Source organism: Halyomorpha halys, unplaced genomic scaffold (genome assembly GCF_000696795.3).
Source record: "Halyomorpha halys isolate HHAL.00 unplaced genomic scaffold, Hhal_1.1 Scaffold107.1, whole genome shotgun sequence".
In the NCBI taxonomy this organism is placed as follows: domain Eukaryota; kingdom Metazoa; phylum Arthropoda; class Insecta; order Hemiptera; family Pentatomidae; genus Halyomorpha; species Halyomorpha halys.
In genome coordinates, this window is record NW_027112128.1 from 571,529 (window position 1) to 597,692 (window position 26,164).

Below are 26,164 nucleotides of genomic sequence, written 5' to 3' on the forward strand. Positions count from 1 at the left end.
TTTTTGTTAATTTCATTTTAAATTTATTGACTATAAATTATTTATTTTCAGGAATCAATAAACTTGTTGATAAAAAATATTTTTTTCTTTACATACACTACAAAAATAATACTGTATACAATTTAAACGCCTTCTATTTGGATACTACTTCACACTAGTTCAAATGTAGTAAAATTACCCAACCTGAATTATTGCGGACTAACTACAAAAGCGTACAATTGACAGACATTTTTCATAGTATTTATGAGTTTATTACTATATCGATTATTTGTATAAACACCTCTTTCCGCCATCCAAAAATAGCCACTATCCATTTTCTTTAAATCTTTCAACAATGATTTTGTAATTGTAATAAACAAAAACTTTATGTGGTTGTAACTTTGACTATTGCAGGTCCCCTACTCAACACTGGATTCCACTTCAACGTGGGTAACTGGCCAGGACACGTGGAGACCGCAGGGAGCCGGAACTCGACCTGCGATTGGCTGCTGACCTACGAGGACCTGGCGGCCAGCGGGGACAGCGAAGGTATCTTCCTCTCGGTGGCCCACTGGTACCCACCCCATACCTCCTGCACCTACCTCATCCAGGGTCTCAAGGACCAGATAGTGAGGCTCTACTTCCCCAGGTAAGTGAATCAGCTCTTAGCAATTCAAGCGGGATGATATGACTATACATATTGAAATGTGTAGTGTGCATTAAAAATCGTACATAATGACGATTATCGACCCTTTTTTCGGGTCTCAGGAGCGATGGATTTTGACGAATGAGGTATGAAAGGAAAGCGAATCTCATTGATAAGCGAAAAATCCCAATTTCGATTCTTCTCAACGCATATATCAATACCAGTTAGACCCTGTGTTATAAGGCGAAAACGGTTTTCAGTTAACAAGAGTTAGGCACGGGCCAAACCTCATTCTAACGTTAGCTTCGCCATGGTTGCCAAGGGAAACTTATCACATGCTGTTTTATTCTTCCCCATAAATAGTAATATTCTAAGAATGTTTAGAACAATTTGAGCTCATAATAATAAAAAATAATGTACTTTCCTCAGAACCTCATCAATATCCATTATTTGTCGCCCGGAGCCCCTTCTTCCTTTCCAACGTCGTATCTCCACTGCTAATTTGTGTAAACCTACGCCGTGTAGTGCGCTGGTTAAGGACTCCTTTCCCTTCATATTTAATACGTGTTGCTTCAGTTCCTGTCAAATATTTATCCAGTAATGTCTTAAAATCAAGAGTAGTTCGTAGGACACTGTCATGTTTCTGCTTTGAAACAAATAACTAAACTGAGACTTTTTTTGAAGAAGTCGAATGGGAATTATTAAGTATTAAATAGGATTAAAATATTTACCTTTGAAATAACGGTAATTTGATAAAACGGTCATTTTTTTTTTTTTTTTTATGCACCCCCATTATTAACAATAATAGTATTTTTTCGCTGCACAACATACATCTTGGGCTCCGTCTATATGTGTTGGTGAGAAACCGAAGGATACAAGTGAACAATTTTCAAATGAGATATTTTTTTCTATTTATATATGGGTACTATTAATAAGTTTAAAACTAATACTCTTCCATATTGAGAGATGTATCTTCTGTGAGATGGTTCTTGTTTGTTGGATCTAGTTTTTCTCAAATTATTTGTGACACGAATTTTTTTTTTTTTTCGTAAATTACTACATATCTCATTCTCTTTTCTGGAACGTGTTGAATCCTAATCCTAATTACCCCCAAACAAAAGTTCAGCGACTAATTCCTCTTTGTCTAAATAACAATAGTGATACGACTTGTCCAAGAGCGAGTTAGATACCGCCTGAGGAACTTGAAAAGAGCCGTTGAAAGGCAATTTCAAACAATCGCTTTATTTCCTAGCTGAGTTATTACCGAAGCGAGTTGTGTAACGACTTTCTTAGAAGTAAATGTAGAGGGCGGGCGCGGCGGACATCTTTACCCCCTCAGTGGCTCGACTCCTTTACAACTTTCCCAGTTCTCTCTTATTGTTCTAATCCTCGTAAACTTCGTGTTTCGGTTTTATGTTTGATATTTGCGACATTTCCTCGTCTCCGTTGAACTCTTCGGTCGAACTACGAGTTCCAATATGATATTTTATAGGGGAGAAAACTCCATAAAAATTTCCTGTGATGCTATTTTTCTTTTATATACAGCACTGCTAGGCAATGAAAATGGAAATATTCAAAAGACATTTTGAACTGTTTTCTCCCAACGAGATATTTTTAAACTTTATTCTTTGTGGTCCTGTTGATAAAATCTAAAAATTATTACAGAATGGTTTTTATTTATATCATTAATTATAAATATTGAGAGGGGTAAGAATATGATAATAAAATAAGCAATTTGTTTTCGAAAAAATAATTATTTGAATTTTTTTTTTTTATTTCAAATTTAATTTTTTTTTTAATTTCACTTTTAGTCAAATTAAACAACAAAAAAAAAACCGTAAAACCCAAATATTCAAAAAATAAATAAGCAAAATCTACATTACTAGTTTATTTATCATAGGAACAAGGCACAATTAATATAATATAATTCCAGAGAACACATCTAATAAAAAAAAAAAAACTATTTAAATCATTTATAAAGCGTAACATAATTTTAAATATAACTGAACACAATTTAAAACATAAAAGTACTTCGAAGTGTACAAATAATTTAATCCTTCATATATGTAATTCAAAATGTACATAAAAATCAGTGGTGTAGTGGGGTGGGAACACTGCTTGGAAAATCTACTTGTAAACTACTAGAGTAATTATTAAAGCAGTAAATTATTTTAACTATATTGGCATTGATAATACTACATGCTTACTTTTTTACAGTTTATTACTAGTAGCTTAAAACCAAATAACCATTGCACTGTAGGGTCAAAGACTTACCTTAAGGCTAAAAATCAGTGAGCACTTCAGAAACCATCTTGGGGGCATTGCTGGGGGGTGGGGGCATCCTGAATCACATAATGTTAGTCAATTATCAGAAGATGGTGAGCGATTCCACACTGTAAAATTTAGAACTACACCACTGATAAAAACTAAATTCTTTGCTATTAACTCCAAGAACACGGGTTCGAATCTCGCTCTGACAGATATTTATTTATTCTCTTACTGTAGCTGAGGTTGAAAATGATTAAGGAACTCTCTGTTGAGTCTCAGAGAAACCAACTGGAAAATGCCAACTGATATTTGGTATTTGGAGAACTATCCGAACTCGCTGGTATGATGATGACTTGTACTGGTCCCTTGTTGCTAACTATGATTATCATTTTTCAGATTACTACCTTATTTAAGCGGATTAAAATTTAATTAATTAAAATTTCAACCTGGATTTCTTTTTTCATTTACGATTATAGATGCTTCTATATTATGCTTCACTTTCGTTGGTCTTCAGTCTTCAGTAGTCAAACCTGTGAGCTAGAGAGCCCTCCAGGTCAACTCAGTCTTTTAAAATGGGTTCCCTTATTGGGGAAAAACTTGGAAGTCGAGCATGATTCTGACCAAATCACCTTTTTATAAAACAATTGGACTTTGAAACTTCCCTAGAAAGTACTATACCCTGATATAAATATTTATAGAAACTTAATATCTCAAGAAACATACAATATTAACACATTAAATAAATGTAAATATTGAAAAATTTTAATATCAACAACATAATCAATGTAAAATATTTATATAACAAAAAAAATTAATCCCACTCTGTTTGAAAAACAACTGATGGCGTTTATCTTTTGTTTTAAAGTATGTAATGAGTAAAAAAAAAATTACAATCAACACCATTAGCTTACCATTGTTATGTTGTTAATTTATAATGCATACAATTATTTTGAGCAAAAGTAGCAATATGGATTTTTAGAAAAACCAGATCTCTCATATTATGGACAGGGATCCTAAAACTATAGTATTTTAAAATTTTCGAGCAGTTAATTTAAAAATTTGATTATTTCTGTAGGAATATTATTATTGATTATTAAAATTATTTTAATGATTGTTAAGTACCATCAGTAACGAATTGAGTAATAAATACCATTTCCTCAAAAGTTTCACAGATTTTGGAGTGTGGTGAATGGCAGGGATAAAACCTCATATTTCATCAGTTTTTCGTTTATATATTGAAAACTAAGTAGTTACTGAAAAAAATTCCAAACTAAAGTACATTAAATTTTTTATATTGTTATATAACCTAAGTGGTCATACTTTTTGCCTCAAACAAGTGGATTTTAAAATATATATGGTACAAATATTAGTCTAGTTAAATTTGTCACACATGTCATCCATGACATGCACTTTGAATTTGGAATGGATGAAAGGTAGATGCGGTAATCTTTTTATCAGTTTTTTTCTGATATCATGAAATGAATTTTATACAAAGATAAATTAAATGAAATTTATTACAAAAATGACTACTCAACAATTTTTTATTTCCTAAACCGAAAGCTGCAGAAGTAAACCTCTTCACGCTCAAGTAGCCAGTAAACGTAACGATTTCAAGAGGATTCTGGCTCGCCCTAAGCTGGAGTTAAAATTAAAGTGGATTTGGGGTATTTCTCGATTTTGCCACAATGGCGAAAATAGGTTAGATTTTTAAACGAAATCCACTCTTCATGCCCTAATAGGTGTTGATAACAGCGAAGAACTTTACAAAATACAACGTTGCGATTTCGATTTAATCCACTCAACCCAGCCCTCCTAGTTTATTCATCTAATAAAATTATTCATACTTTTTATCTGTAGTAATTGTAGGAGACATATAATAGATACCCTCTTTGTTTTAAATATTACAAAAATATTTTATAAAATATTTAGTTTGTCCAATAAATAAACTTTTTTCTTTAAGTCCAAATAACCAAGTTTCGAAAAATGGTCTGTGTGTGTGTATTTGGTCATCGAAGCTAGAAAACGAGAGGTTGTAGGATATTGAAATTAAATATTTGTATAGGATATATGTTTGGAGTATGACAGCAACTTTTCGAAAAAAACTGACGGACTGGAAGTGCTACTTTTTAAGAATCAATTTTCAAAAACGACTATAATCCTCTTGATTAAACTCGGTAACACAAAGTAAAATCAAGTTTCATTTAATACTTGATAGGTCTTATCCTTTTTGAAATGGTCTAACAGGGCTGAAATGCAGATCAAAAAGTATTCCTGTGAAGTACATTCAATTTAGTCAGTTTGATAAAAATTAACAGTTCTGATATTTAACAATAATAGGTAATGGATAAATACAAACAAAATAAATAATTTTATGGATAACTAAAGGGGATTAAAGGAAAAATAGAACATACATCCGATTCGAACGAAAAAAGCCTAGAACGCCTGATCTTTGCCGATTGCATTACTGTTTCGTTATCATTTATTGTTAATTGGAAAACAATTTACATCTGTTATTCTTATTTCAAAAATTTTTAAAATTAACCGTAATTTTTTCTTCATAACAACAGAAAAATTTAAAAAAAAGTTTGACTAAAATAGTGATAACTTCGATACAAACCCACCATCCAACAATAAATATCTGCTCTCATTGAGAAAAACGCATTATCTGACCTGAGATTGTTTTCGATACATAACAACATTACAGCGTCGATATATTAATTAGTTCTTCTGGTAAATATTTAAACAAATTTGGTACCATATTGTTTGAAGTGCGTTTCCTAAACCTGTTTTTATTTAGTGGTTCTATAAATTTATTTATTTTTCTAATATTTTGAAAATAGCTATTTTCTTTCTGAATATTTTTTTTTTCAAATTCAAATTTTTATTTGTTGATAAATATTACAATTAGCCGCAACGTTTTGGGCAATAACGAATAATGATAACTAATCACATTCATACTAAAATAAAATAAAAATAAATAAATAATCGAGAAATAAAGTAAATAAAATCTTTCTCTAAATATAAACAGAAGCATAAAGAAAATAAACATAATCAAACTATGTACATGAATATATAAATAAAATAACCAAACAGTCTCATTTACACTGTTATATACGACATTTACACTATCGACTTGAGGATCCCTGAACCCACTCTATTCCCAACGTCTGAGATCCCTCTCACCGCATCACTGGATATGAGCCAGTGGAGGCTGAGCAAGTGCGCTAAAGCCGCAAACACTCTGACCACTGCCAGAACTCCAATTGTCCATTTTTATTTTACAATAAGTCTCTTGGCCGTTGCCGTTTCAACTATCGAGGAGGATTGTAGGGATGGATGGAACTGGATAAGGATTGAAATTAATAATTTTGTAAATAATTTTTTTAAAGTAAAATAGGTGAGATGGTAGGATTGTAATCATTTTGATTGTTTTCGTTTTTACTGCAGTGCATTATCATTATCAAAGTTCGGTGCTATAAAACTTTCTACTACCAGTGATGCGGTTAGTGGGATGCGCTGGGATCTTTTGAGCTCTGCTCTACCCCTCACACGTGGAGGATAGAGTAGGCTCAGGGATCCTCAGGTCAATTATGTAAATATTGTATATAAGAGTATAAATGTGACTAAAGATTATATTATTTTATTTTATTTATTTATTTCATACACATAGTTTGATTATGTTCATTTTCTTTATCCTTATATTTGTATATATTTTAACAGACGTTTGATTTATTTTTATGTACTTTTTTTATTTTTTTTTCATTTATTTATTTATTTTCATTCTTATTTTATTTGATTTCAGTATGGATGTGATCATTCACCACTATTACCTATTACCCACAATAGTGTGGCAGATTGTAATATCTATCAATTAAAAAAAATATATATATAACTTTCAAGTTTTGATAAATGAATGCACTGGCTGGCTCCGTAGCATTCGATCTCATATCTTAATATTAATTCAACAACTCCAGAGCAACAATTATAAAAGAAAAAACAAATTTTTACGTTGATGTAAACATCCCAAAAATGTCTTTTGAATATTCAGCGTTCATATAATTATGGGCAGATATAAGTTCTATATATGAACAGTTACAACAATAAATGCACTTTAGGAAACACTCATCAAAATTGTTCGAGCCATTTTGGGTAACAGTTAACAAAAAAAACATGTTTTGAAGCCATTGCGGGATCACTAGTCTTCATGGCTACGATATTTGGTTGTAAGTCATCAAGAATCGAGAATCAAGCAATAAATTGGTTTACCCGTTTGAGAGATCATCATGGGCACATAACCAAAAATCCATCGGTCGGAAATGAGTATTTTGATGAAGAATGTTCTGAAATGCATTAATCCGTTGAAAACCGCATATCGATATTGTTGTCTCAATAATTTCCTGGCCTAGTTACAGTAGGAAGTAATAATATGCCTGGGCCTTAAATTATTGAGATTTCTTTGTGAAAATTTGATAAATTTTTCCTTTAAGCATGGAAATATGTTGGCTTTGTTCCATCAGCATTTCTTTCTTCCCTCCTTCCACTCTTGATGAGGCCTTTGTGGTGCCTGATTAGGTACAAGGTCGAAACAAAAAAAACATTAATACAAAGAAGAAATTGTAGAAAGTAAATTTGATATTCGAATGAGGTCTGTAAGATAAGGACAAGACAGTGGGACCGCATAGTCGGTAGTATTTTTTTAATAATCTCATTTGCTGAGTGTAGTTATAATGAATTTTGTTTAATTATTTTAAAATGTGGAATATATATCTCAACGTAAGACATGTATACTAATCCTAACTAAACGAAGTTATCCAAAAAACTTAAATGAGAGAAAAATTAAATTCAAAGTTTGAAGGGCTCCACCAAACCATCAAATCTCTCCCTCATCCAATCCTTACAATCCAAAATTCTACGTAAAATCCTTGATGATCCTTATTACGTTACAGATAAACTCATTCAGAAAGACCTTAACATCCCATTCGTTGAAGATTTGGCCCAAAACAGATATGCGTCTTTTCATTCCAAACTCCTTAGCCATCCTAACCCATTAATTCTTAATCTTTCATCCTTAACAATCCCTGATAATTCTCCGAGGCGTCTGAAAAGAAGATGGTCTCGGGGCCTTCTAATTTAAATTAATGTTTGAAGTATCACCGATGGGTAGTTCCTTTCCAAGATTTTCAAGTGTATATGAAACATACAACATATTTACTTATTGTATTATTTTGTACAGCTGTAAATTACATTAAATAAATAAATAAAAGAAATAAAAAAGTTTGAAAATTATTGAAAAATTCAGAATTTTTTTCTGAATTTGTGAGTTATTAAGCAACTACTATTATTAGTTTTTAAGTCTTAACAGTTGTGAATAAATTAATTTGTGGATACCAACTATTGTAAGCTGATCCTTTTAGTGCCAACTTTTACAAGTGCCCAATTGAAAAATTTATTAAATACATCCTAATTTTTAATTATTTTAATGATAAATACGTATAATTACTAGTAAAAATTAATGAATCTGCCAATAGTTAGGGTTAAACAAAATGGCGGCTGCTTCAAAAATTTTTATTCAGAGCTTCATTTCTGTGTGAATTTATTGTAGGAAATCTTTATCTCAGGAAGTATGAGACGTTAAGTCCATTACCACTCATATTAAAATTAGTTTCATATAAAGTAGTTAATAAAATTTATCTTCTTATAGTAGTTCTCATGATATTTTTCAGAGTAATTCACAAAACGTTAATTTCTACTTATTCGGATAAAAGGTTTGATTAATGAAACCTATACCTCAGGAAACATAAAACGTGCAGATGTCTGCTACTAAATTAAAATTAGTTTAAACGTTTATCCTCCTCTTCCTAGGGGTAGTAATTTTTATGATATTGGTTTGGAATATGAATTTTGCAAATTTGAAAATAGTGTCCAAACTTTTAGAAATAAATTGATTTTAGCAAATATCATAAAATAAAATGACTACTTCTCAAAAATAAACGTCATAAACTACTTTATAGCATATTACACTAGCTATAATTTGAGTTCTAATGGGCATCTGTAGGTCTCATAGTTCCTAAAACACAGATTTCCCTCAATAGATTAAATAACTACTTATTTATTAGAGCACATTTTTACTGAAATTTTACTTTTAAAAAAAACATATCTCGGGAACTATTGGACGTAAACAGTTCTGCCTGGGCTCATATTATAGCAAATTCACTCTTCTTTAAATGATGTCCTATTAAAGTTTAATATTAATATTAGATCATAATGTTTTTTAACAATTAAAAACAGCCGCCCTTTTTTAATTCCCCCTAATTGTACTTGACAGAATCATAAATTTCGACAAGTAATAAAAAATTGGGGCAAAATATTTGGGCGCTTGTACTATTTATAAAATTTCTACGACCTCGAATATTCTGACAAATATATCTGGAAGTTATTAATTTTTATTTAATTACTTGACTTTTGCTACTACGATCGCCAAACGAAGCAAAATGGTTTTCAAAATTGGATGCTTACAGGAAATTCATTCTAGATTCCAAACATGGTAACAAATGTTAAAAAATTGTAAGTTAAACATTAGTTAAAGATACTTGGATTTTTATGGTGAAAACATGTTACATGTGTCTAGATTTGAATAAATGCTCTATCATCCAATAAAAACAAACTTCCAATTTTTTTAAAATCAATCAAATAATAAAATTAAATTTAATACTACAGTTATTCAATTTAAATCCATCTAAATTTGTCTAAACATAATATAGGAATCCCAAATTCATTATATTTATATTTACAATTAATCTGTAATCAGAAGTATCATTAAAACCTATTTTTTAAAAAATGTAAAGTTTTAAATATTTATCAGTACCCATAATTATAAAATACAAAGATGGTTGTTCTAATCTTTCGCCAAAAGGCTCCTCATTTTCGCCTAAAGCAATGATTTTTTTTTTTTTATTTCCAGTTTTCGAATAAACAGAATCGAATCTCCAATCGCCATGTTCGACGGGGACTGCGGTGAGAGCCTCACCCTCTACGACGCTTCCTGGCCGGATGACTCCAGGATCATCAAGACCTTTTGCGACACTTTTTCCAGGCCGATGGAGAAGCACGACTTCGTAAGCACCGATAGTGCTCTCTTCGTCAGGTTCGAGAGCAAGACAGGCAGCTACTCCGGGTAAACAACAATTTGATAAACTTTCTTGAAGTTCTAATAAGTGAATAATTATTAATCCCTATGAATAACATTAGAATAAGTAGCATATTAATAAATTCGATTTTGGAAGGATCTTTTTTGAATTTGGATTAATTGACTTTATCATTCTTAATGGACATGTTAATCGCAAGTTATTTAACTGTTTGGTTGAAATTGGTTTACTTCATGATAATCTAGAATAAAAAAGCTGTTTATTAAAAAAATTTAAAATAGTCTCCGCCCCTTTTCGAATTCTACAACGCATATTATATATTTTTAGAATAAAATGACTAACGAGAGAACATTTGTGGTTTTCGATTCGTCTTGGGTACTAAAACTAATAATAAATTAAATTGAAGTACTTATACCCACTTGCATTGCCATAGTCAAGAAGATGGATATAAAACATGTTTAAATAATGATATGGGTTAAGTAATTCCAAAATGAATAATCTCGTATGGTAAATGATTTTCCACAGGAAGTAGTTCTATGAGAAGGGATGTAAAAATCGGTAGGTTGGTATCTTGTATTTAACAGGTGGATAGATAAACGTAGGGTGGCGGGCCGTCCGTAGCTCAGCTGGTTAGGTGCGGTCTTACCAATCTGAGATCTGCTGACGGCGCCTGTTCAAATCGGGCCTGGGACGTTGACTTTTTTCATTGATTGGCAGTCCCACAAAATGAAAAACTTGACCCCCAACCATAGTAAGACAGAATATGACTCCAATGGGAGTTTTGTCCAAAAAAAAAAAAACTTTGGGTGAGGAGTTCAATAATACAGGAAGGCTTTTTGGTACTCGAGGACAGGAACATAAATGCGCCAATAAGCTACTGGTATTTTCGCATAATGGTATAGAACTTTGCTCGGAATAATAATACTGATTAAATTGTACTAGTTGGATTGCTTAAAAGATTATTCTTTGATGTATATTGTTCCGAAAAATAATTAAAAAATTTGAGTGCCTGTCAATTCTTCTTTTTGGCCTGAATATCAATTTTCGTAGTCTATTCTATGATTATTTTTTAATTTATTATTATTTTTATTTTTTATAACGAATTCACATGGGAGAAAGAGGGATGGATTGTAACTTGAATAAATCTGAACGAAATAAAAAACAATAACTGGTAATGGATTAGTGATTACTTAGTCGTTAGATATCTACAGTTTATGTTGTAAGGGGTCTTGCTTAAATTCTATTACTGTATGTTGGGGTTAATCTTGATGAAATTTAATATAATAGATTGTAAGCTTATCTGATAACATGTTACATAGGATTTAACTGCGAATTCAATAAAATTGGTTGAGGTTTTGTCACAAAAATTATTTAAAATATTTTTTATATACTGACCTAGCGAATTATATGAAATGAGAACGTTTAAATGAGAGAAACATAAAATTATGAAAACAAAACAAGTCTTTTAGAAAAAAATATATTTAATTTTATAACTAAAAACTTACCTATAATACTCAGAGCTATGATACGCATGACAGAAGAGTAACTTAAATATTTCGCCTAATAAAATGTTTAAGTGAGATAATACTTATAAAAAAAAATTAAAATAAATTATGTGAATATATTAAACACAAGCTAATTTTTAAAGTACTGAACTGGATTGCTGACCAATATTACGTATTATCCACTGAAGTGTGAGATAACACATTTTGCGCGGGCTAGATATCCAATTAACCGCATCCTCACATCCACCTTCATTTCATTCTGCAAGCCACCACATTTTATCCTTATTGCTCCATAAAAGAGAGATATGAAGATTGAATTTTCTTATTGGTTCATTTTAGGAATATTAGTTTTGCTAACCCACCGTCTATTGGACTACTCATTATCAGGCCTAGGAAGGAACCCAACCGGCTTCTAAATTTCTTAAAATAAATTTACTAAAAATAAAACTCCAATGTTTCAGTGCAATTTTGGTTTTTATTGGCAGTAATGGCAGTTACTATTACAGCTTCCCACAGTTGAAATTTTAACAATGAATTTCGAGTGTAAAATACATAGTAGACCCTTATATTTTATTCAAATTTCATTTCATATTTTTTTTTTTTTACCGTTGTCAAGAGCTCAATTATATTAAAACCTCCATAAATCGAGTGAAATTAGGAAATATTAATTAATATAACTTAATAAAAAACGTCTAAGAAGTACACATAGTTTCATCAAAATTTATATAAAAAATAAAACCTATAGAACGAACCGCTTTGTAAATATAGGTATATAAAAAAAAATTACGTAAGGGAAGATAGTGGATGGAATTTCATAAAATTGGTTCTGAGCCTTTTTCACACGGTTTCCCAACTTTGAGCTAAATCGTAAGAGATTTTTTTTAATTTAGGTTAGTAAAGTTAACTAAGTCAGCGCATACGTAAGCCAAAGTAGTGTAATTAGATAAGATTGGCATGGTACCACCTCGCATTGTTTGGGAAAACTCCATCAAGGTAGTGGATGTTTTGCTCTCTACAAGAATTTTACTATAGACAGACTGGCGTAGAATTAAATGATATCTAAAGCGTAAAATAAAAGTGGAAATATTTGATTTTGAGAACGAAAATTTCTTTCACATTCTGCATGAATGCTATGCTTCTGATAGTGAGGAAGTGAAATCCACAAAATATTGTTTTATTTGCATCACAGTTTATTTTTAAATAGAAAAATAAATAGTATCATTATAATGGTGATCATTTCATCAAATTCTGAGCTTTTTCATATAAGATGTATAGTTATATTGTATAAGCAGATATAATAGATATACACTCAGGTAGATATAAAAAGTTGTAATTAACAATTAATAAAATAACTTTTTAATCTAATTGCACCGTCTTGTCAAATAAATAACGTTTTGCATTCTATAAGAAACCACTTAATTAATAATATTTGGAATGATTTTTGAGAAACCAAGAATCCATTGTTCAATGAAGTTGAAGACATCCTAAAAAGATCATAGTGATTATTTTTACCCTCTCTTTCTCGGTGTTTCCATGAATAGCATCTTCGCAAACCTGAGTCAAGGGTAAGCCTTTAGAAACTAGCTTTTGATCCTCAGGATTTTACGCCTTGAAGCCCCAGCCAACAACAACAACAACTAGCCTTTGAGGTTTATAATTTGTCTAAAAATTCTCACAGTCAAGAGTAATGTAAATTTCTGCATATTTTCTAGACTGTTCATAGAGAGATTTCAGATAACTTAAAGGATTTGTCCATCTGTCTCACGCTATAACCAATGAAGCTTCAAACTGAAACAATTACTTCAGTTCATCTCTTATCATTTTTGGCAGCCACCAAGTGATTACTTTCATCTGGGCCCTGTTTCATAATGAAGGATAATACCATTGTTTCATGAATACAAGTATAGAAACAACGTGATAATAACACTAATCCTTATTTTTTCATAATAGAGATGACTATTAGTGATATTACAGGAGCTAAAAATAACTAAAGTACAAGTCAGTGTAATTGAATTAAATAAAATCTTCAAGACTAATACTATTAGTTTGTACTGTATTATGAAACCGGGCTCTGGTGGTATCCTTATGTTTATAACATGTGAGTGAAAGATAATAATCTTCTCCAAGAGAAAAGTAAAGCTAAAAAGACGGGAAATTGCCATTGGCTCCTCCTATTCCATGCCTCTGGAATTCATCTCAAGGTTTCCCTTTTTGGCTTCACTTTTCCTGGCAGTTACCCTCTGCATTAAAAACTTTTTTCCAAGATCTATAATCTAAGTAGGTTTTTTTTAGTTTAATAAGTAAAATATCAGTTATGTAATAATGGGATCGTTTATGGTGACCTAGTCCCAGTATTTTAACTTTATAGTTATCAATAACTGGTCGTGTGGGATGTATTTACAATGAGGTCAGGTGTCGTCTGAAATTTTTAATTTCTTGACTAGAATTTTGGTTCTACACTATTATGCTTCAGCTTATTTTATTCTCAAGCAATTATAACTATCATGATTATCATTAGCCATATTATATGTTTGCAGGTCCTCACTCTATTATTGGGCCCATTACGACTTCTTCAACAACACCCATTTCGGTACAGCCGTGGAGGGTACCGCTTGTGACGAAGAGTTCTCCTCCTGGAACACCGTGTCCGGGTTCCTTCGATCACCGCTCAACACCCTCGTCTACAAAAGGTCCACTTCTAGTCAGTACCTCGCCTGCAAGTACACCTTCGTCACAGACCGTCGCCTCTATGCAAGGGTTATCCTCACGATCAATTCTATCAACTTCAAAGTAAGTCAGATGTCAGTATTTTAAGATTTGTAGGTTCCTTCCATTCTTTAACAGAGCTCCTTGTTAAAAGGTCCATCAAAATACTACAACATGGTTCATTCTGACCTAACCTGACTGGTGCTTGCAATGCTCTTGGGATCAATCCTTAAAGGATCTTAGGCTCAAATACTGAAATGCTAACTTCATAAAACATACAGTATTTTTCTTATCGCTGAAAAGTTAGAAGCCGTTTAGAGGGGGCTCTTTAAGTTAATTTTAATCCTTTTTAACACATTTTTTCTCTATCGATTTTTTTACTCTATATAATTCATTTCACTTACAACTGGTGCTTCCAACGGATGCGACTTTCGTATAAAGAAAAAATGTGAAATGATTTTTGCAATCAACCCATATAAAATAAAAGATTGAATCAGTTTAATACTAAATAATTATAAATTTTACCTTCGGATGAATGATCATAATTTAACAATTACACAAGATTAGACTCTTTTGGTTATATAGATAATAAGTAAATCTTGTGGACAACGTCGTAACACATAGAAATAAAATGAAAAATATGAATTATTAATTATCTATACTGAAATAGTTATAGCTTTCGTCATTCTTCTGTTCTGAAGAGGATGTTCACGTAATACGTTTTTCTTATCTACGTTAAAGCGAAATTATAAACCAACAGAAAAAATTATGAATAAATTAAATATTATGAAATTACTGAAATTAATATTAAGAATAAATTAAATATTATGAAATAAATTAAATATTATGAAATTACTTCATACTTCTCATCTTTATGAACAGAACAAAAATAAATTTATATTATCATCGTTAATTGTTGTAATTTTTATTCAGAGCTGATCTCTCCCTCTCACGGATATCTCTTGAAAACCCATGAATCCTAAAATGATCTGTCTAATATATAAAGAAGAAAACGTTTATATCTTCGATTTATCATACTTAAATAAATCACTGGATCGCATCCAGGATTCTGTTCGCATCCGATGGAACCTTGAATATTTATATAATGTATTTGAAGGAAGGCATTGGGTCAGAAATAAAGGCAAGAGAACACTGGCCCGGCTGGAGTTGGGAGTAGGGAAAGTTTGCTGGAATAGAATTTGGATAAACTGACTGAGCGGTGTCCCTCTTTGATTGGATTCCGACTTACCGGTCTTCCAACTTCCCTTCCAGGATAAGATATCATCAGTCAAAGTCAGTATTTTACCCCCTTCCAATACTTTGCAGGAATTTATTTAACGTTCCAGCTAGTCTTATTAGTGTACAGCATATCTGAGTGCTTTGAAATTGTAATAATACTGTAAAATATAGAAGTAATTTTCATTTCATTTCAAAAACCAAAAAAAAAATGGAATAAATAGGAGTAATGTTAAGTCTTGATTCAGATTAGTACTGTCATTTGGGAATCACAAGGAACTTAAATAAACATTGTCCTGGGATGAAAAACACACTCTATATTCGGAAAGGTTGCATAATGTTATCTCGTTTCGATAGATCGATGCGAGAGCTGATATAATCGATAGATCGATATATAACAAGTAATCTGGTATTTTTAGATAATATCTTTAAAAAAAATTATTGAAAGCATCTTTATTATTTTTTTGTGCCCAAGATTTCCACTGAAGTCCTATTTAGTCCAGATATTGTCACGTTGTGAATTAAACGATTCAGTAACTCAAACGATAATTAGAAGAATAATGTTTATTTTTTAGAAGTATATCTTACATTCTTCTATGAAACGACATAAATATTGCTTTATGTCCCTATCTAATTTAGCTGCTCCTTGATGGAAAATCTTTTCACTTTGTATCTCAGACATACAAAAAAAAAAAAAAACTTATGTGAATGATATTGTATTTTTGGATTTAGTAACACATAAAATACATCAATATTAGCTACGCATAAGATTGAACATGGTCCTACAAATCACGGATTAACATTATTTTAAGTTAAAAAGAACAAAAAATGCTCTAGATGTAGTAGTACTGTAGAAGACCCCATTTAGTCCGAGAGCCCATATGAAAAAATGGACATTATCCGAAGAAAACATTGATAGCACTTTTTTTAATCTTTATTGCATTCCCAATAAACAAATGAGAGTTTATCTGTCAAAATATGCTTACTGGAAATATAGTTGCTGTTCCGAAGAAACAATAAATTCATTTCTGAATTCTGTTAAGTAAAAAAAAAATGTGTGTTTTTTCCTTTCAAAAAATGTTTCAATTTTTACATAGACCACACAAGGGATACAGTGAATATCATTAAAATATTAAAGTTTTTAAGATGTTACCACTCATATTAAAGTTACTATAAAATAGTTTGTAATTAGTATTTTTTTATAGGAGTAATAATTCGCCAAAATGAATTCATGAAATTCGCCAAAATAAATTCACTATATGATGATTTCTCAATGTTTTGAAAAAACTTCAGGCTTATGAAATACTATATCTCAGAAACTAATAAAATAATGAAAAATGAGCAGAAATTTTAGTTTTTTCAGGAATAAAATAAACTTCAGGGATCGTGCTAACATATAAACTTTAATATTTATCTTTTAATGACATTTACTGTGTGCTTTGTATGGTCTAAGTAAAAACTTAACACAACTCAAAAATTAATTGTTTGTATCTTTTGTACCTACACCATATTTTCAAGCAGCATAATCTTACTAGCACACTCTCATTCCTTTATTGGCAATGCAATAATAATTTTTAAAAAAATGCTATTAATGTTTTCAGATAATGTCAATTTTTTTCTCACGGTCTCTCGCACTAAGGTCTACTACAGTACTATGTCTGAAGCACTGTTCGTTCTTTTTAAATTTAACTAATATCAGTCGGCTATTTTAAGACCATGGGTAATCTTATGGCTTGCTAATATTGAGATGTTTTCCTTATTAAGCATTGTATTAATATTGAAAAACTATGATCGTCAACTAACATTGGGTTAGATAACGAAGAGGTCCATGCCTTTTGATCCTGACTGAGCAAATATTAATAATTTTATTACTTAATATATGAGTTCGTCAAATTTTATCTGAAAGATAGTTCGAAGATTGTTATTGTCTTTCTTATCCCTTTGATATCCGTTTTAATTTTCATTAACTAATAATCCATATACTATCAATAATATTGATTAACTTGATACTGCTAATCCTCTCTGCTGATTCTACTGAGCTATATAGTACTCTCTATTTCTAGTCTTCAACCATAAAGGTGTCAATGGACAGAGCGTGGTATAGGCGTAGCTTAGAGGCCAGACAAACCTAGTCTCCAATAACAGTACAAAGCTAAACAGATACCCTTCACATTATTGTGTTCAAAGCAGTAAGAACCTTGTAGGTACACAAAATAATATTCAACTAAGAGTCTTCCATGAGGACAGTGATCCCACGACAATTCAGATTTAACTTCAATCTAGTTCATCTCTGCTGTAGAGTCCATTTACCCCTCTCCAAATTAATTAACCCACTAACCCATTGTTCAGTCCAAAGGACTGTAGTTTTGGATTTCTGTAGTTTTTATGTCGCATTCACTCTCACACTAAGTAAGGGCATTTTTATCATTGTGCACCAGGACCGAAGACGTGGACTTTTACAATGGGCAAATCCCCCACTCACTATTATCAACTTCATATCTCATCAACATAATTATTTTCCCATCATCTAAATTCAATTTCACTTAACTATCATTATTATATTCTCATTGGCTTACCCCCAGCTCTACAAGTTATTATCTTTTATATATCAATATATTTCAGTTCAGTTCAATTCTCTTTTCTATTCAACTAAACCCCTTCTGTAATCAATAAAATGTAGCTCAGTTATAACTTCCTCATAAATAGGAACCGAGAATGCTTGGTCAAAACGCTTATATTATTTATACTTTTGGCTACTATCCTGAATTACGTATTTTCTTTTATTTTTAATACATTGATTAAAAAATTTCATTATCGTTTTACTAACTTACAACCCCTCCCAATATTATATATTTAATCAGCATCAAGGTCTACCTCCCCATATATAGGATCAGGGAAGGTCTCATGCGTACAAAAACTTAAAAGAAAATCCAATAAAGTTCTTAGTGATTAATTAAATAATCGTTTTTTTTTATAAAAATTAATTTAGAAGCGATTGGTCCAATTAATCAATGGCAGGGCAGCCTCTTTCTTTTTATGGCTGACAATGTCTTTCTTTTTTCTGTGTTTGATGAGGGGGTGAGGTTATATGTACCATTTTTATTTATTTATTTTTTATGGAGGTAAGTGAATTTTATAGTTTTTTCTTTGTGTATCATTTTAGAATATACCCCATTTCCCCTCGTTCAAATCATCCCACGGTGCTGGAAAATAAAATTTTAAATTATGTTATAAATTGTCACTCAAATTAAAGCTGTGAAAATTTATTTCAGTGGTTCTGGGTTCAAACAAATATAACTCCTATAGTTATTTACTGTTTATGTTTTTACTGTTTAAAAATGTATATCAGTAGTTATGCACAGTGACTTAGCAAGTATGGAGTCACATAGGAGATACTAAGTAGTTAGTAAGTTGGCGTCAAGTCCCGAGGCCTACTTAGGGATTAACAGATCAGTGGAGCGTGAAGCGCTGATATCGGCTCCAGGTAAGGCGCTTACATTGGGCCTCACTGTCTTCCTTCCAGTCTCCAGTGTGCTCTCTATTTTCCATAGAAATATATCAGACGATATCAATTGGCTTATAGTAGCTCATAATATTCTGCTGTTTGTTTTGAGAACTTATTGTTTTAAAAAATCGTTATCTCGGGAACCATGAGTCTTACAGATGTATATTAGCACTCAAATTAAAAACAGTTTATTATTTTATAAAGTAGTTTATAACATTCTTTTCGTAGGAGTAGTAGTTTTCATGATATTTACCAAAATAAATTAACAAGATGATGATTTTTAGTTGTTAGGACAAAACTTTCGGTTTATGAAAAACTTTTTCTCAGGAACCATTAGACGTACAGACATCTGCTAGCACTCAAATTAAAGCTATTTCAATGTACTATAACGTTTATCTTCGTAGTGGTAATATTTTTTAATTTGCATATAAAATTATGCATATTTATATTTTAGCAAATATCATGAAAAATACAACTCCTCCAAAGATAAACGTCATAAACTACTTTATAGTACATTACACTAGCTATAATTTGAGTTCTAATGGACATCAGTAGGTCTCATAGTTCCTAAGTTTTAGATTTCACACCATAAATTCACTAACTACTGATTTTTTTATAAATTTGTGTAAGAGATGTTGGTTTATAAACTGTATCTCGGGAACAATTTCACGTAAAATGTTAGGACTCATAATTTAGTAAATTCACTTTACTTTAAATGTTTTACTATTAGGTTTTCTTATGTTGTAGGTAGTTTTAACGATAGGAAGCACCGAAACAAAAATTATTTTTTTAACTTTTTGAAACAACGTTTGTTAGGATTTTGAATGTCGTTATTTTTGTTATTAACTTCACATTTCTCTCTTATGAAGAATTATTATTTGTATCTATTTATTTTATTTATAACATTGTATATAGTTAGGAATGTCTTTCGTACGAAACTATAACCCTTTATCAATTGTTAAAAAGAAAAATGTAACCATTTTATTAACTATGTAAGGCCAACCAGGCCGATCTGGAATTAAGTAAATAAAGAAACGTCCGTCATTTTTTATTTACCCCAAACTGTACTTGACTGGCTCATCAATTTTGACTAATATTTATTCATAGTTTTCATTAAAGTATTAAAAAAGTGGGGTGCAATAACTGGCTTTTTTCTCCTCTAGGGCTCTTGTACTAGTAGTCATACCAAAAGATACCAACAAATCTGTTACTAAGAGCTGCACTGATATCCTCAAAGAATTACTTTTGGCTTATAATTTCTGAACTCTTTATTGTGTTAAAATAATTTCAAACTTTTTATTTAAAAAAAAAAAACTTGCGAATTTTCATTAAATATCAATTTTGAATTAATTTATGGAATTTGTTTTTCTTTTAGAAAAAAATTGCCAAATGAATGCTCTTTGAACGTTTCTTGAAACGTTTTATCATTCATTTTGATGTTAAGCTAACAATTTCCCTGCCTAATGTAGTTCTTCGTAGTTTAAAATCCAGTTCATGGAACATATATGTCCAGCTAATTTTAAAAATTAGTTCCTACTAAACCTATTACTCCTAAAATTCGTATTAATTTGCTAATTAATTTAATTAAGTGACGAATTAGGTATTTTTTTCTATTTTTTCACCTATAACTCCTCAATGTTCAAGCCAAAATGTTTAATTATAATAAATTATACTGCATCGAACCAGTACCACCACAAATAATTAAATTGGTGAAGTATGATTCCCCTAAACCACCTGCTCCGATTTTTATTTTAGCTCCAATAGCATTTGTGTATTTTAGTGGTTAATGTCCATACCACTTGGCGCTTATTACGTACTTATTCGACTCAGAATTTTTTTTTTTCATTATATCTTTTTCGCTAGGATCCACCGTTTAGAACATGAAGGAGAAAAATCAAAATATAAAAGATATGGTGCTGTAAAATTACAGAGATTACTATAATGCTTTTTATGAAAAAAATTGTTTTTTGGTTGTTAAGGTTTATTATTTGAAAGACAGCATTACATTAAAAACTTATCAGTTATTATCACTCCAGGCCACAAATATATTTTCATCAGTAAACCGAATGACTTCACAACTAAATTTAATTTACAAAAAATATTAAAAATACTGAAAATAAAATAAAGACCATGTCAATACCATAACATGTATGCATGTGAGTTGATACCCGCCGGCAATCTCTCGGCTACAACCGATTGCGGAAAGTCGTTTGTAATACAAAATAAAATTCAGATATGCTCTACATTCTTCCCTGGAGCTGGAATCAAATTAGCCCCTGCACAACTGGACCCAAATCAAATTCAAGTTTTAATTATGGAGGGCATTGCCGCGATAAAATCACAGCTCACGCCATCCTTGCATAAATAAAGACTTTCGTTGCACAGTCCTTACGGGCTTTTGGAGAAAAAGGATTTATTCGACATAAATATTCAATGTAACTGGAAGGAAACACTACAGGATTCTGTTTTTTGAAGGGCTTTTCCGCCCCTTCCTTTCCGTCGTCGTCTGGCTCTGCTTTGATTTGGACATTTCTTCTTCGTGTTACAGAAGACCTGAACTAGATTGTTTATGCTTATTTATCCATATTCAATTTAAACTTTTAAAATTTTTATTATCATACTTTCTCAAATTAAATGTGTCAGCAATTGTTGATTTTTATTATTGTGATTATCTTGAGCTGAGATGAATTTTGTAGAAGTGCATATGTTAGGAAAGCTGGACGCCGTAATTGATAGAAATTAGTATAATTTCCAGCACTTTCCAGCGGAAACGTTTTTTTAATATTATAACTACATAATTACTCTTATCAAATAAAAAATCAACACAGGGGAACATACAAAAAGATCTTTATTTAAAAAAATAGAGAATAACGCCAGTGCAGCAAACTAATAAGTTTTAAAATATTCATAAATTGTAGTACATTCCTTAATGATATTTAGCAATGATAACAATAAATAATTAGAAATTCTAAGACAGTATGGCTTACAACAAGCTGCATGAACGAACGAGATGGAGAACTTAATCCCCCAGGATTCTTCTTGCGACCCGTTGTCGTACGACGGGTCTAGTTCTGACCGTATTTAATACTCCAAAGATCTGTCTACTAAATTAAAATGTCATATATAACAGGAAGTTAAGAAAAAATTGACATTTGGCCAGATCTAATACTTCAGTGTGCAAAGTTGCATCCATGGTTCATGTTCATCAAAACAACAAACAAGAATGGAACGATTGTATGTGTGTATATATATCATATATATAATATATATCTCGTTTTCATATATTTATACGTATATATATTTCATATACCAGATGTTTTCACATATTTTGTTCTCGTTTTCATTATTATCTAGGCATGAACCATTTTAGGATTAATGAATCAATTGATAATTTTGAAAAACTACATATTGTCGTGGAGGTATGAATAATCCATGCCCCCACATCTCATTTTCTGACGATGATTCAAATAAATAAAAACCAACATTTAACGAATTCTGTTAGTTTGTTTTTGAAACTGTATATATTTTTATGGAATTCGGTTATATCTTCCCTTACTTAAAAAAAAAAAGAAAGTGAATTGTATAATTTTAGTTATGTCGAAACACAAGAGCCGATTCCAATCCACAGCTACCTTCTTAAAGTTAAAGAGAAATGTATAACGTGACAGGATCCGAAATGCCAACATTCGGGCTAGTCTCGACGAAAAACTCGCCGAAACCTTCCTAGTGGAGCACAAGCTAAGATGGTTTCAGATTTATAAAATGTAAAGATATACTAAGAATAAAAACACGTATTTCCTGGGAAGATAGTTCCAAGAAGCGATTTGAGAAAGTTGATCCAAACCCTACAAGTGGTAACCTCAAAATGCATAACGGTACTAGAGGAGTATGGATTATTATGATATTATATCTAATAATAACTTCCTCGGCCCAATTCAAAACATTATTCATAGTCCAATTCTGCGTTTATAAATTTGGTCCATTTCCTCGAAAATAAATTAGTTAAATATTCCACTTTTTCTAGTTCATTATAAATCCATAGAACCAGAACTTTTGTGTAAAACTGTACCTACACAGGGATTATTGAGTAATTTACATTGGACATCTGAGTTTGTAGGGCATTATTATTGATATTATTATTTTAATTCATAAGTTCTTATGAAACAAGAAGCAAGTTCATGATATTTAAAACAATGTATTAAAAAAAATAAATTGTTTAATGTTTATTCAACAAATCGTTTTAGGATTGGGTTTTGTGCTAGAAGATATTTATTTCCTTGATTATTAATTTTTAAAACAAATAGTTTTGATTGAAATTAATAACTTCAATTTAAAAACTACCTATGACGAGTGGATTTTTTTTGTTTTTACTACTTTTAAATATGAGAAAATTGGGACATTATTGTTAGAATAATTTGGATGGGGGGATAATTAAATAAACTGTTGAGAGAGGTGTTACTTAGTCCTCGCAGTTTTCTATAAAACGCTCCTGGCAAATATCCCGATCCTGTTTTCACAACATAGATCCTTTTAGGGTAGCTTGCTTGTTATAGATGTCTCTTGTTTCGGTCGCTATTAATATTCGGCCATCTATTCTGTAGAAGATATGTAATAACATCTTGCGTTTAACTAAAACATTATTTTCAGTCCCAAAATAAATCAATAAAACGTAGCTATCAAATGAAATTTTTCTCTCTTCTTGAGATTCCCTTTTTTTGTGATATATTTTCTCGGATGTTGAGGTAGTTCAAATGAAAAGTTCATTGTAGAAAAAATCCACGGAGGATGAATTGAAATGTAACATTTGGAAAAATCAAGCAATTCAGTTTAATCAACTTCAAAACATAAGGACCAATGTTCTAAGGCTTATTTCGACCAAATAACTTATTTTTCAAACCAAGATTGTTGGGAGTACTTTCGAAGAGGCAATATTATGTAATTCAATCAGACAACTAACTATTACCCAAAACTTCATTTATTGATAGATATTACAATCTGCCACGTTGTGGACAGTAGGTAATAGTGATGACTGATCACATTCATACTAAAAAAATAAAAAATAAAAAAGAAGAATACATAAAAATATATTGTCAAGGCAAAGAGCAACGACATTCAATAGCAAAATGTGAAAACACTTTAATATTAATTCCATTAAGTTTCCAACTAAGGTATAATTTGGGATATTAAAAACTATTTTTCAGAAACACATTGTCAAATTATTTTGATATAATGATAAAAAAACTACTTTGCTTGCTTTTCCTTTTTCGCATAGTTCAAGCTTTGAGAATAAATCAGATGATAGAATTTAGCGATTTCGTTATCAATCGATAATGAATCAAAAAAATCTAATTTTTTTCTTCAACATATGCAATCGTACTAATGTCTTGAACAGCTTGAATTTCGAAAAACTTCGTTCTCCACTAGCAACAGTCACTAGCATAGTCAATGAAATCAAAATATTTATGTTAAAACAATATCCAAAGAAGAGAACCCATATATCAGAAAAGATTTAATGATGGTCAGCCGAAAAAAGAAATTAAAGTTGTTTTTTTTATTCAATCAAAAATTCAATAAACCTGGACGCCTTATAAAAAAAAGGTGTTTTAAGAATTTGCACCTTTTCACAAATTTGGCGCCCTGAGCAACTGTCCCCGCCCCAAAACCCGACTGGTCACACATTAAATATTATTGAACGTGATATATACAGGATAAGTGTCAATATTAATCTACAATATACATCAATAATTCACGAAATTCGGTATTGAGCTTATAAAAGGCCCCTTATACCAAACGGACCAGAACAGTCAATTGACTACATTTTATATTATAATTAGTTTTATATTAATTAAATAAAAAATATATATTTTATATTTATATCATATATATAAATGATAGATAATATTTTTTTCAAAATATGAAGGAGATGGTCGGGGTTGTGGTCAAAAAATAGTTAACAACTATTTATTTGCCGACGTATCACTGCACTTTCCTGCTGTAGAGTTTCATCAGGGCTGAAAAAAGATATACAAAAACAACTAAAAATATTTTGATAATTAAGGATAATGAGATACAAAAAAGTAAGCTAAAGTAGGGTTTTATAGGGGTAAATTTTATTGTCTATTTCGAACACATTTTCTTTAAGAATCATAGATAAGTAAAAGAATGTAAAAATTATTATCTAATTTATTAGCTACCGTCGGTATCACAAATAGTAAAGCATTTGTAAGATAGCGGTTTGAATTATTGGTTCATAATAAATTGTGATTTTTTTAGCGACGTCTTACGTGATATGAAGGGGATTGGTGTATAGTAATAACATTTTTGTTTTGTTTTGTTTTTAAAGACAAAATACTATTTCCAATAAATAAATAGTTTATATCTTTTTAGTTGATATATTTTTTTGTTTTGTTAATATGTATTTTTTCTTATATTTTATAAACTTGTTTTTTTATATTTATGATAGTATGGCTGATTAAGACCTATTATACCAAATGTTCTTATATATTTTATCAGAACTATCCCATATATTTATGTCTATATATTTATCTTATCTATTAAATATTTTATATTACAGTATATTTATTTCATAACAAATAATATATAAAAATTACCTACCGGTTCGATTCGCATGCTACACGCCATTTTCCTCTACTTTGCGTGTTAGCGTTACTATACAGAATTAAAAAATAACACCCACGACCGAATACTTAAAATATTAAAAGACATTATTAGATAATGACGGTAATACAAACAAAATGAGTCATTAAAAAGAAACATACATAATTTAACATTCCAGTAAGGTAATTATACAGTTTGATCTCACACTTGGGGTATATAATGATGGATATCTGTTACTGTACATTTGTTCACCACCATGGTTACTATAATCGATTTTAAATTTAAATAAGCAGTACCAAGGTTCAATTGAGGCAGTTGCTGCAAGAAGAGAGAGCTCATTTTTAGCTTCTATCTCATATATGAATATTTTATTCAAATTTCAAGCTTTAGCTTCCTCTTTGAGGTCTTAATAATCACTCAAAACATAATAAATGCTATCTAATTATACATCAAAAGTAGTGGTTAACATTCAAAAGTGCACAAATCTCTTTAAATAAAAAGAAAGCAAAATAATTCACCAAATATTTGTTTTCTTTAAAATAACAATATTCAACAA

The 26,164-nt window shown here is 30.7% G+C and overlaps 1 protein-coding gene across 1 annotated transcript in view; it reads left to right on the top strand.

Annotated features, from left to right (window-relative positions):
• LOC106677712 (cubilin) overlaps positions 1–26,164 on the top strand; it is an 80,124-nt gene that overhangs the window by 47,943 nt on the left and 6,017 nt on the right. Inside the window, exons 3-5 of the mRNA XM_014415799.2 lie at positions 394–628; positions 9,855–10,067; positions 14,081–14,333. Of these exons, the coding sequence (XP_014271285.1) occupies positions 394–628; positions 9,855–10,067; positions 14,081–14,333 (701 nt within the window). The remainder of the gene's footprint in view (positions 1–393; positions 629–9,854; positions 10,068–14,080; positions 14,334–26,164) is intronic.